Source organism: Dromiciops gliroides, chromosome 4 (genome assembly GCF_019393635.1).
Source record: "Dromiciops gliroides isolate mDroGli1 chromosome 4, mDroGli1.pri, whole genome shotgun sequence".
NCBI classification, from domain to species: Eukaryota; Metazoa; Chordata; class Mammalia; order Microbiotheria; family Microbiotheriidae; genus Dromiciops; species Dromiciops gliroides.
The window spans coordinates 348156918-348170870 of record NC_057864.1 but is presented as its reverse complement, the minus strand read 5'-3'; the positions used below and the strand labels follow the sequence as shown (position 1 = coordinate 348170870).

Here is a 13953-nt window from a genome sequence, read left to right as displayed (position 1 = left end):
AAAGAAAGAAAGAAAGAAAGAAAGGAAGGAAGAAAGAAAGAAAGGTTATTCTTAAAGGGAATGTGGGGTGGGGAGAGGGAGAAGTTAGGAAAGGCCTCTTGCAAAGGATGCTTTTAAAGCTGAGTCTTGAAGGAGAGAAGGATAATCAGGAGGTAGATATGAAGACAGAAGAGAAGAGATTCCAGGCATGGGGCAAGGGTAGTGAAAATGTGCTGAAAAGTTGGGAAATGGCGTGCTACATGAAGAATAGCAATAGGCCTGTGGAGCTGGATTGTAAAAGATATCAAGAGTTCTGTAAAATGAAACTTGAAAGTTAAAAAGGAGCCAGGTTGTGAAGAGCTTTAAATACCAAATAAAGAATTTCATATTTGCTCTTGGAGGTAATAGGGAACTCTTGGAGTTTATAAGGAGTGTGTGTGTGTGTGTGTGTGTGTGTGTGTGTGTGTGTGTGTGTATGTGTGTGAGACATGGTCAGACCTGCAGAAATGGTGCTTGGGGTTGTTAACCTGGAAATTAAGGAAACAATCAATATAGGAGAAATAAGGTTTTTAATCAGGGCAGAGGAACTATAGCTCGTGGTATTGCAAAGCTAGGAGTACCCAAAGATGGGAACAGAGGACAGGGTTTTTAATGGGGTAACAGAACAAAAAGGGAACCAAAAGATTGCTCCAGAGTGACATATAGCTAATTAATGTAAATGAACCTTTGACAAAAGAAAGAATAGAACTGCTCCTAGGTTAAGTATTGGTGTTACTGACTGAATAGAAACTACTTAGGTGGACCCTTTTTACATAATAACATAAAGTAAGGTGGGGAACATTGGGAGGGGATAAGTTGCAGGGGGAAGGTCCGTGTAAGTCCACCAAGAGTCTGGAAATAACAAAGACAGCCCCAGACAATTTATTTGCCAGGCAAAGAGGGGACTGGGTGGGGAATCAGTTCTCAGTAAATTTTGCAGTTCTCAGGGTAGAGAATAAGATGCCTCTGGATGGCTACCTTACAGCTTCCCCCCATCTGTAAGATGGGGAAGCTGAACTAGATGCTTTGCTGATTCTATGATTCATTGAAAAGGAGGTAGTAGCTTTACAGTTTCGAGATGGTGTTATGCTGTCCCAGGTGGTGATTTTTATTTTGAGGCTATTAAAATTCCAGCATGGCATTGAAAAGAGGAAGAGAACAAAGTACCTCCTTACCACTTTGCCTTTCTCAGGGAACAAATGCCAAATCTCCTTTAAATCTAGAGTTTCTTCCCCATTTGTGACAGATACCATTGTCTCCTTGAGGAGGGGCACACCAGGGCACTCAGTGGAGTTTCCATATTGGAACCCAAGGTGGCAAGGTAGAAATCATGCATGGCGTAGGCTGGAGGTGAAGCAAGGCTACACTGGCAGTAGCGGCTTGAGCAGGTCAGCTCCCTGGTGAGGGCGCCTAACTCCAACTAAGGACTGGGAGAAGGGAGGGCTGAGGGGAGTGGGAATCCCATTCAGAAGGAAGACAAAAGCAAACCAGGAAGTAAGGGGAAATTATTTCAGTCTGCACATAGCTCAGGATGTTAAAGGCAACTGGCTCTGAGGGCTGGTTATTCATTAGCGAGAAGGAAGGTGCTGTGGGGGTCAGGGCCAGTCAAACTACTGGAGCCGACTTGAAACTGAGAAGGAGGAGATTCTGGCAACACCAGGGCCCCAAGGAGAAGGAGGAAGATTTACCTGGAGTTACTCTTTCCCTCAGCTTAACTTTTCTTTACGATGAAAGCAAGATGACTCTTCTCAGATGCTGGCATTTGCCTGATTAAGATCTTATTGTTTCATTCCGGGACCCAGAAGAAAAACAGCCATCCCCGTCGGACAGGAGAGAGAGCTCGCCTGTCTCCGTGTCCTACACTGGGGTGGCGTCAGCTGCTATTACGGAAAGGCAGAGTTTCTCTGGGGAAAGTTTTTCCTGACCAGCCAGAAGTTGTGTTAGGCAAACTTAACCAAGCATGGGAAGCTGGTGTTGATTTTCACGGTGCCTGTGGCGGGGCAGGGAAAGTGGATCAGAGAGATTTGGGAGGGGGAGGAAAATCTCTCCCCGGTGTTCCTTATCTCCGGTGGGGGGAAAAAGAAGGCAAAGCAACAGGTCCCAAATCATGGGAAACTTATGTCTGAAATACTGTACTTATTTGGAGCCCTGCCTTCCCTGTTTATTCGAGGAAGTGGATAAACCTGTCGTGATTGAGAACCCACATGCCCACTCCCCACCCACTCCGCCATGCACGCGACAGACCCCCGAGCCAGAAAGGGGCCATGGCCACTATTTCGTGGCCCTGTTTGATTATCAGGCCCGGACTGCAGAAGATCTGAGCTTCCGAGCTGGAGACAAACTCCAGGTCCTGGATTCTTCTCATGAGGGCTGGTGGTTTGCCAGGCATTTGGAGAAGAGGGCAGGTGGCCCTGGGCAGCAACTCCAGGGTTATATTCCTTCGAACTATGTGGCTGAGGATCAGAGCATCCAGGCCGAGCCGTAAGTAGCAGAAACCTTCATTTTGTTTCTCCGGGCTATTCCCCTACCTCCTTCTCTGGCGCCGCCCCCCCCCCCCCCATTTTTCTAATCACCTGCCTAGAAAGTATGAGGAAGTACGGGCAGGACAGAAATAATTGAAAGACACAACCCCCTTCATCCCAGCATAAGAGTGAAACTGGTAGGTTATTTATTTTGAAACGTGTCCAATTTCTGGGTGCATTTTTATTCACATAAAGGAATGACCCTTGACAGTTTTTTTCAGTTGAGAAATAACTTTTATGCAGGGAAAAGACTGAGATTTGTAGGCAGAGGACTTGAGTTCAAATCTTGGTGCTTACTTACCCCCTTCGTGACTTTGGGGTTCAGCCTTCTCTAAAATAAAGGGGTTAGATGATGACCCCCAGGGTCGCTTACAACTCTGAATCTTTGAGTCTATGAGTCTAATCTTAACAAGAGACTAACATTTGGATGGAATAATAATAGCTTACTTAATGATTTAGGATTTGCAAAGCAACTTTTAATACTGTACCTCATTTGATCCTTACAACAACACTGTGAGGTAGATATTATGGTATTACTATCCCCATTTTAAGGATGAAGAAACTGAGAGTGAGATCATGTGACTTGTTCCTGGTCAGACAGTCACTAAATATTATAGCCAGGACTCAATACTAGGTCTCATTACTTCTGGACCAGCACTTTTTTCTTTTTTTTTAACCATACCCCCTCGCCTTTCAAAAGTGATAGGATTAGGGCAGCTAGGTGGCGCAGTGGATAGAGCACCGGCCCTGGAGTCAGGAGTACCTGGGTTCAAATCCGGCCTCAGACACTTAACACTTACTAGCTGTGTGACCCTGGGCAAGTCACTTAACCCCAATTGCCTCACTAAAACAAACAAACAAACAAAAAAGTGATAGGATTGACCTTTGTATGTTATCTTACAGGATTCTGGTCATAGAACTTACTAGAATCATAAGTCCAAATCTCAATTTCAGTGATTTTAATAGATCTCACATAGTCTTTCTGGGTACATAAATAAACCCTAAATCTGACTGTCACTTTCTCCAGCATCTGGCTAGGCTAGTGTAGCAAGTGACTTTTATGGGGAGGTATATAGGGTTCATATTTTTCAGGGGAATAAGTAGATTGAGGCAAAAAAAGTTTCAGGGACTTAGTTACTTAGTACCTTTACCAAAAATGCATTTTCCTGTACTTTTACTCTGATCTTTGGAATCCAACCATTTAGGCACAATTGTGGATTTCCAACAAACCTATTCACTACTTTCCTAAAGGAAGAAAGAAACGGCTTACAGGATGGGCTCCCCATGAAACCACTATGCTGCATTCAGAAGAGAAACAGACATGGCATTGGGAGGGAAGTAGAATATAAGGAGGGCAATGTACTGCTCTCCCCAGTGTTGCTGTTCCCTATTCACAGCAGCTATAGGAGTTGAAGCTTGTGGCTTAGGGCTCACTCACCATGTAGATTCATATGGGATGTCCATTTAACAGAGGGCACTGGGGATATATTTTTGTTATGATGAAAATTGTGCAGCTGTAGTAAGAAAGCAACATTGTCTCTCTAATGGGAAATTGGAATAAAATAAAAAAGAGCAAAGGGTGAGGCTTACACTTTCCTGATGACTGGATAATTTAAATTTGGAGTTGACTCACATGAGCTTTCAGGTCCTTTCCATCTCTAAGAATACATAATTTTAGTTCACTTTTCTCCTCTACCTAAATGAAATTAAGTGAATGAAGGTAATTAGTTATTTTTCTTCTTCTTCTTCTTCTTCTTCTTCTTCTTCTTCTTCTTCTTCTTCTTCTTCTTCTTCTTCTTCTTCTTCTTCTGCTGCGGGGCAATGGGGGTTAAGTGACTTGCCCAGGGTCACACAGCTAGTAAGTGTCAAGTGTCTGAGGCTGCATTTGAACTCAGGTACTCCTGAATCCAGGGCCGGTGCTTTATCCACTGCACCACCTAGCCGCCCCAGTTATTTTTCAGAGAAGAAATTCAGCCGTTGGATTTTAGGATAAAGAATGGAAGAAACTTCGGTTATCAGTAGGGAAAGAGTTGAAGTTAATCAGGAAGGATGTAATGAGTGCCTACTATTTGTCAGGCACCACCACACTAGGTATTGGGGATATGAAGACAAAAATGAATAAGTCGCTGCCTTCAAGGATCTTATATTCTATAAGAGAAGGCAGGTACACATGTAAGTATTTACAAAAGATATGCACAATAAATACAAGGTAATGGGTGGGGGAGCTGGCAAGGTGTCAGGAAAGGCCTAGGGGGTGGCACTCTAATGGAGCTTTGAAGGAAGCTAGGGTTTCTGAGAGATGGAGTTGAGAAAGGAATACATTCTAGGCATGGGGACCAGCTGGTACAAAGAAAAAGAGATGGGAGTTTGGTTGGACCAAAGAGTGCATGAAAGGTGAAGGTATATAATTAGGCTTAAAAGGTAGTTTGGATCCAGGTTGTGAAGGGCTTTAAATGTCAAACAGAGGAAATCATATTTGATCCAAGAGTTAATAGGGAGCCACAGGCATTTAATGAGCCGGGATGTGATGTGTTCTTTTTTTTTTTTTTAAATCATTGTGGCAGCTATGTGGAAGACAGACTGAAGAGAAGAGAGATTTAAGACAGAGAGAGCAGTTAGGAAGCAATTATGATAGGTGAGAGGTGATGAGGACCTGAACCATGGATATAGCTGTGTGAACAGGGAGAAGAAGGCATTAATGAGAGATGTGAAGGTAGAATTAACCAGACTTGCCAAATGATTTGATATATCAGGAGAGGAACAGCAAGAAGTTGGAGATGACTATGTCTGTGAACCTACCTGGTGAGAAGGATGGTGGCACTGTTGACTGAATTAGGAAAGTTTGGAAGGGGGTTTCTGGAGTAAGATGATGAGTTCTGTTTGGACATGGAGAGTTTGAGATGCTTTTGATACATCCAGTTTGAAATGTCCAATAAGCAATTAGTGATATGGGACTAGAACTCAGGAGACTTGGGTTGGGTATACACATGTTTATCCAGTGTTTTCACTGAGGACCAAAAACATACCAAGGTGATATTTTGCATGTGAATTGGATTTCAGTAAGGTGAAGTTGCACAAAGTCTTCAGCCCCATTCTCTCTTTCTGAGTTATCAAAGTTCAATGGCAGGACAAAAGTCAGGAGGACTGGTGATGGCCTGAGAAAATAATGGATGTCTTTGACGTCTGATTAAGTTCTAAGTTCTCCATAGCACCTGCTTCAGCCACCTTCATGGCCATTGGAACAAATTGTTCTCCCAGGGGAAATCTTCACAGGCTTGGGACAGATATTCCCCTAGCTCACTGATGGCCTGTTAGTTACCCTTAATCTGGTGTAGCTCGTCTGCTGAGACATTTTTACTGGCATGTGGCTACTATAGATGCCACAGCCTCTTGGAGCCACAGGAGAAAGTTAGGTGAAAACTGGACACTGAAGGGGATGGGCAGCTCTGAAAAGGGCACACTAAGCCCTCATGCCAGAGATACTAGTTCTCCCTGAACACCCCATGCACACTCCCTCACCCTTTTGAAAAAATCCATTGTAGTGTCTTAAAACAAATGTCGATAGAATCAAGTGAATGCAGACAAGAGTTGATCCAGAAACAGTGATAATGTATAAGGTAGAATACTCAGCAGTAATGACATTCAGACTGATGATTCAGACTCTTTTTGGCTACTCAAAAAATAAGATGAGGATACTAATGCATCTGTAGTCATTTTTTGATTCTCAGGAGTCCTCTGTAGTCCAGAAAGCTTATTTTTCCATCTGTCCAAAGCTATTGACCTTTCCTCTCTAAACTAGTTCTTGATAGAATTCCCATGCCTTTTGATCACTAGTCCGGATTGCTACAGTATGCTCCCTTTTAGGATTCTTCCTGAAAATCTATTGGTAGTAACTCACAGCTTAAAAATATAGATTTTTTTGGTTATTGTTTTTGTTTTACATAAGTTACTGGTTTTCTTCAAATAGTCTGTCACTATCTTCATCTTTGAACATGAACCAAGGTTACCTTCTTCATAAACACTAAATTAAGAATATTTTATTTTCCATAGAAGGCTCCAGATCATAAAACTCCTTTTAGTTTTGATCTGACATAATTTTGTTTTGGTGATCTTTGGATTTTCCAAAAGTCCATATAATCCCTTCATGCCTGAGGAAGAAAATAATCAAGTACTGTGAGGGCCAAAATTTGATATACGGAGAGTTATTTGGGTGACTCGCCTTAATATTGGGGTCCCAGAAATATGAGGGACGTTTTAGGTTTAACCCTCCCCTCTGAACTGCCCTTTTTAGATATTTCTCCCAGGCCAATAAGAAAGGAGCCTCTAAGCTTTAGTTCACAAAAGGATCAGATTTTATTACTTGGGAATTAATTAAACAACAAAGGTAAAACTAATAAAAATCAAAGATAAGGAAATAGGAAAATAGAAATACAGCTAGATATTCTTAACTCTAAACTTAGCCTATGCAATCCCCAGACCATTTTCCCATTAAGCTAGTTCAAAGGAATTTAGGGTTTTCCATCATTAACTCACCAAACACCTGAATAGCCCTCCAGACTGAGAACCAGCACATGCCACCAGGTCAGCAGTCACCACACAGAGAGAGTGAACTAGTATTCTGGAAGTGCCCTCTAACCTCCCTTCAGGGAGCATTCAATCTTTTCTTCCCCAAAGGGGAGGTCCTTCAAAAGCTACCTATTGAGAGTCCTCCTTCTGACCTCAGTAGCATACATAACCTCAGGGTGGGCCAGGTGTGGCCCCTCCCAAATGATTCAGCTAAAACTGTGATATTAATCTTTACCACAAGTATTTTTTTACCACAGTACCCATTTTAATGCTTATGTTTAAAAGACTTAAACTAGAGCTGTCTCATAGGGATTTTGGGAAAGTGAATACTTGTAAAAAAAGATACTAAATTCAGAATATTGGTAACATCAACTTACCCAGGATGAAAACCAAAATAACTTTTGACTCTTTAAATGAATGAATATTTTATGAAATCTAAGAAATGCTGAGTCTTCATAAGACTTTGCTAAGCTAATGAATATATCTTTTATGTTCATGGATTTAATATTATTATATTTTTATGTACATTTACTATAATTCCTTTCTATGCTGCTATTGGGCTATATGCCCATCAAATTTGATTAAAGGATAGTTCCTGTTTCATTAGTCAACCAAAAAGCATGTGTTAAATTACTACTACATGTCAGTCATTGTGCTAGGGTCTGAGGACAAACAAAAATTAAAATTAAACAATTCCTATCCTCAAGGAGCTTATGTTCTATTAATAGGAACAACATGAACAAACAGAAGAATATTTTTTTGGGGGGGGAATGGGGGTTAAGTGACTTGCCCAGGGTCACGCAGCTAGTAAGTGTCAAGTGTCTGAGGTCAGATTTAAACTCCGGTACTCCTGAATCCAAGGCCAGTGCTTTATCCACTGCACGACCTAGCTGCCCCAAGAATATTTATTTTTAAAAATAAAATCTATAAAAACAGCTATGAGCTAATTTTGGAAATAAGGCCCCAGTAGCTTTGAGCTGAACTTTGAATGAAGCTAATAATTTTCAGAGGGAATAGTGGGGAGGGAGCAAATTCTAAGCATGAGGTGTAGCCTGTACAAAGGAATGAAGATGAAAGGTCCTGTGTGAGGAATAGCAAGAGGGACAATCTGGTTGAACTTAAGACTGAATGAAAGGGAGTAATGTATAATAAAGATGGAAAGGTAGCTTGAAGACAGATTATGAAAAGTTGTAAATGCTGAACAAAGCAGTTTGCATTTGATCCTAGAGGTATTTTTTTTTAGTGAGGCAATTGGGGTTAAGTGACTTGCCCAGGGTCACACAGCTAGTGATCCTAGAGGTATTAAAAAGCCATTGAAGCTTATTCAGTGATATGGTCATAACTCTGCTATAGAAATATCACTTTGACTATATATGGAGAAGCTGGATGCAGGGAGACCAGTTAGGAGGCTATTGCAACAGTGTAGGCAAATGAAAACACTTACATGAACTGTTACAAAATGAAGAGAGCAGGACCAGGAGAACTGTACACAGTGACAGCAATATTGTATGATAAACAATGGTGAATGACTTAGCTATTCTCAGCAATACAGTGATCTAAGACAATCCCAAAGGATTCATGATGAAAAATGCTATACCTCTAGAGAAAGAGTTGATTCTGGGGGCAGCTAGGTGGCACAGTGGATAGAGCACCGTCCCTGGAGTCAGGAGTACCAGAGTTCAAATCCAGCCTCAGACATTTAACACTTACTAGCTGTGTGACCTTGGGCAAGTCACTTAACCCCAATTGCCTCACTAAAAAAAAAAAAAGAGAAAGAGCTGATTCTTCTGAATAGAGACTGAGGCATATTATTTTTCGCTTTCCTTTTTTGTTTGTTTGAGTTTTCTTATACAAAATGACTAACATGGAAATCCTTTATTTGGTTGTACATGTATGACCTATATCAGATTGCTTACCATCTTAGAGAAGAGATTGGGGAGGGAAGGATAGAATTTGAAACTCAAAACTTTTAAAAAATGTTAAAATTGTATTTACATATAATTGAGAAAAATAAAATATTATTAAAAATATTCAGCATTAAAAAAAAAGAAGTGTAGACAAGAGGTAATGAAGGCCTGAACTAGAGTGCTGGCTGTTTGCGTGAAGAGAAGGGGATTTTATGGATAAGGCCTTGCAACTGATTGATTGGTCATGTGGAGTGAGGGAGTGTGAAGAGGCAAGGATGATTAGAAAGCACCCTGTAAATTGTAAAGCATTATATACTACTATTGCAAATAATAATGACAACAATGATAAATTTATTTAGTATATAGCAGGAGCAGTTATCTATTTGTTACTCCATTCTTCAAGAAAATATATACATGGATTATTTTTGTTATTATTCTCCTTCTCTGGAGGGAGAATAATTTATGGTTTAAAATTTAGGTTTATTACTTGATCTTTTAATTTTATAAAATAATTCCCCCTTTTCTTATCCCCAACCCTCTGAGCTCATCCTGGCTACCCCCACCCGGTCCTCTGGCCACATCAAATCTGAAAGGTTCACTGCCAAGATCTGGGTACCTTAACATACATCAAAGTTTCATTCGAAGTATTGTTAAGGGTGTGGTCAAAGGTTACAAATCTGGTAATAGGACCCAGTAATTACAAATCAAGAATCAAGAATAATGATCCTTAGTCCTTTGCTTTTATTAAAAGAAAATTCAAGTAACAGTCTGCCTGTCATAAATCAGTATGAACATTAATACTGTTATATAAGCAGAGCACTGCTTAGTTAAGTTGGAAAAAATAAAATACTATCGAACTATATCCCTTTTCTTACTGTTATTGAGGTTGTATCTATACGTATCTATGTGACAGCATCTGAACCACAGCAGAACTAAAAAGTTGGTTGAATTTAGTGCCCAGGTTATGGGTGCTGTATGGCTGAGATGGTGTCAGTATTTGTCTAATTATTCATTGCAGATGGCATGGAGACTTATACTTGAAGTTGACCACTTACCTTATGGCTTACCAAATTGAATATGTAAACTCCTTGAATGAAGGTTTTTGTTTTTGTTTTTGTTTTTTTGTTTGTTTGGTTGGTTTGGGAGCTTTTCTTTCTTTGGTCTTTCTATCCTCAAGTGCCTGAGTGCTCACTAAATTCTGATTAATTGACAGGTCTCATAAGCTGGTCAACCTATCTTGTCTGTTTACTTTCTGTGGAATCTCATTATTGTTCTTGGGGTTTTTTTTTTTTGTTTGTTTTTTGGTGAGGCAATTTGGGGTTAAGTGACTTGCCCAGGGTCACACAGCTAGTAAGTGTTAAGTGTCTGAGTCCAGATTTGAACTCAGGTCCTCCTGAATCCAGGGTGGGTGCTCTATCTACTGTGCCACCTAGCTGCCCCCTCACTATTGTTCTTATGAAACATACCTGCTTATCTTCAGTTTCCACCTGTTAATTCTAAGGCATACATTTAGATTCCATAAAAATTCCAGTGTCAGAAATTACTCTACATTAGACTTTGGATTTGATTATTTTTATGAGCTTTTATAACTCCTCAGAGTCATGAAGAACATTTGATTTGCATATGTTCTTACTCTTAAATCAGTAAACAAGAACATATTAAGTGCCCACTCTGTGTTCAGGAGGATGCCTAGTGAATGGCTCCCAGACATCAAAGCAAGGAAATGGGGGTTACTTTGGTTTAAATACACGAAGTCACTCATTTCTCCATTTACCTGATGTTTATGCATTTCATACTTGAAGCATGGGATCCATTTTCAGAAATAAAGAAGTCAAATTAAGGCTCATTGTCTCAGCCTCAGAGCTCATTTACTTCTGTATCTAAAGAGAGAAAAGATAAGTTACTTTTACTTAGGAATCAAGACTTCTTTGTGTCTTTTGTTGGGGATGTAATGGTAAGGGCTTTTTTTTTTCATTGTTTTTGTTTTAGCAGTTTTTCTGTCTTTAGCTGTTTTTATTTTTCCTTTCCTTCTGTTCTAGTCTTGTTTTAGACTATAGTACTAATAAATCCTAAATCAGAGTTAAGAATAAAGAAGATTTGTCACCTGCACTATTTATTGCAGTCCATGCTTATGGTTCAGACCCTTACTATGATTTATCTGTATAGTTTCTAAACTATAGCCCATTTACCCTTTCTAAGCATGCTGGATTTTGTGAGAAAACACAAAGGTCTTAGAAAGTAAATCTTTTTTTTCTGTCAGTGAAGGACACATTTTTTTTTCAACCTGTGCTTATAATAGAAAAATTCTAGTTTGTATTTTCCATTCCAACTAAAAAACAAAACCAAACCAAAAAAATAGGATCTAGGAGTACATTGGACTTAAGTCCTGAGAAAAGGGTACTCACTGATCTTAAGTGAAGTTCATTCTAAAACCAATGTTATATGCAGATTTAGAAAGTGAACAACATAAAGAATAGAGTTCAGGTTTCTCTAGTTGGTGATTCCTCCTTCCATTTGTGAATTTAGTATTCATCCAGAAGTGACCGGGTCCAATATTTCTAGGTTTTTTCACTGATGGCTATCAGTACATTTCTTTCTCAATACATTCAACTTCCTCAAGGGACTTTTAGATTTAGAGTAACTCTCACTAAAAGAGTGGCATTGTAAAAACAGGGATCAGGACATTGGGGGTAAATAAGGCAAGTTATTTCAAACCTAGGCCTAAGCTGACAGATTTCATCACCTTATAAACAACTTGGATCACTAAGAAATAACTTGTGGCAGTTACTGACACATTTATTATGGATTCAGATCTCTTTTGACCTGACTTTTGTACTAGTTTTTAAGGAATACTAAGTAAAGATAAATTAAAAGCAAAACCCAAAGACTAAACACCCCTTTAAAATATGGGAGGATCACTTTCATAAGTACCTAGACCCTGAAGGAAAATATTTTCTTTAATACATTTTTCTGAATATAATTTCAACTCTTCTGGACTAAATCCAAGAATTTGAATTTCTAGGCCAAAAGAACAACTTAAATCAAGTGAAAACATATTTAGATTCCAGGAGATTAATTTCTAATGTTTGTTATTAAAATAGGGCATCACTTAAAGAGGTATGAAACATTACTATACACACACACTGCTTATTATCACTATGTGTTATTTAGCTTGAAATGGCAATGGCAACTGTCACAAAGGCCTGAGGTGATTCTGAAAGAATTATTTTATAAAAAAAAAACTCATCCTCACAATGAGTTATGGCATAGTGATAGAACCATAGCTTTTATACCCGGTATCTCTCAATTTTGACATTAAATTTAGTAAAGTGAAATTACTATTCAGACTTGTTGTCATCATTTATTAAGTAATAATTATAATTAACTGCCTAATGGATAGGAACACTGAAATTAAGTTTTATTAAAATAATGACAAGTTATAAAAATGATGAGTGGAGGGACCACTTGAAACTTATTTAAAAGATACAGGTACAAAAGTTCAGAGTTTAATTAAAGGTAGTTTAATAATTGTTTAAAATTTGATTGTCTATATCTCAAATTGTGAGCTATCTCAACAAAACCTGAAATGAAACCATGTAGTACACGGTAATTACAAATGGTCATTTTTAACCCATTCCAGGAACAACTATATAAGACAATAGGTATTACTGATAAAGGTTGAATTGCAGTGTGCCATCTTCTTTCCAGCAAAAGCTGCAGTGCTGATCAATTTCTTTCCATTAAGTGATCATTAGAAGGTGAGCAATGAAGGGGAAATCACCCTCCCTCAAAATAAAATAAAGTAGAGCATAAGAGCAGCAGATTACCCTAAAGGAAAGTTATATACTTTGTCAAACTAGTCGATTCAGAGAACGAGCTTCCCAATTAAGTCAAATATTTGGTCTGAGTTTTATTTTCCTTCCCACATGAAGGTTCCATTTTATAGAAATATCAATATAACCCAATATAACAATTGAAAAATGAAAACTGCAGTTAAACAAATTTTTTGGTGTTATATAACCCAAAGAGGCTTGTCTTGACTAATTCATCCTTTCCTCCCTTAATTTTACTGAATTCAGGTTGGTTTGTTGGTATTGATCTATTCATCTGAACTGACAAAATTGTTTTTTTTTTTTATTGAGGCATCATAGGTATTATTTTGATTAAAGGTGATTAAAAAATCTTATACAACTTCAAAAGTCCCAGAAGAGGCAATCCATAACATGAAGATCAAAAGATAGAGAGGGGCAGCTAGGTGGCACAGTGGATAAAGCACTGGCCCTGAATTCAGGAGGACATGAGTTCAAACGTGACCTCAGACAATTGATACTTATTAGCTGTGTGACCCTGGGCAAGTCACTTAACCCTCATTGCCCTGCCAAAAGAAAAAAAAAAGACAGAGGTCTTGATATCAAATTCTAATTTTTGTCATTCTTTCAGTACATACACATGCACACATGTATGTTATACATTTGTTCTCAGGGCTCTTTTACACTCTTAAAAATTCCTGAGAACCCCTAAGAGCTTTTGTTTATGTGGGTTTTATTTATTACTATTTAGCTATATTAAAAATTAAAATAGGTAAGTCTTGAAAATATTTTATTCATTAAAATAAAAATAAACAACCTATCACATGTTAACATAAATAATCTATTTTGAAGAAAAATAACTATTTTCCAAAACAAAAAAGTAATGAAAAGAATGGCATTATTTTTCACATTTTTGCAAATCTTTTAAATTTCTGGCTTAATATAAAACAGCCGGATTCTGCATTCAATCTGTTGCACTGTGTTGTTTTACTTGAAAAACCAACAACACCTGGTCTCACACAGCTATCCTGTTGGATTTGAATAAGTAATTTTAATAAGTAAAGAGTGTCTTAATATTATTATGAAAATAGTTTTGACCTTGTGGACGTCCTGAAAAGGTGCTGAGCAGTC

General features: G+C 38.6%; 1 protein-coding gene across 1 annotated transcript in view; it reads left to right on the top strand.

Moving 5' to 3' along the window:
- Nucleotides 1–2125: 2125 nt before the first annotated feature.
- FRK (fyn related Src family tyrosine kinase) overlaps nt 2126–13953 on the top strand; it is a 123668-nt gene continuing 111840 nt past the window's right edge. Inside the window, exon 1 of the mRNA XM_043962719.1 lies at nt 2126–2499. Within this exon, the coding sequence (XP_043818654.1) occupies nt 2126–2499 (374 nt within the window). The remainder of the gene's footprint in view (nt 2500–13953) is intronic.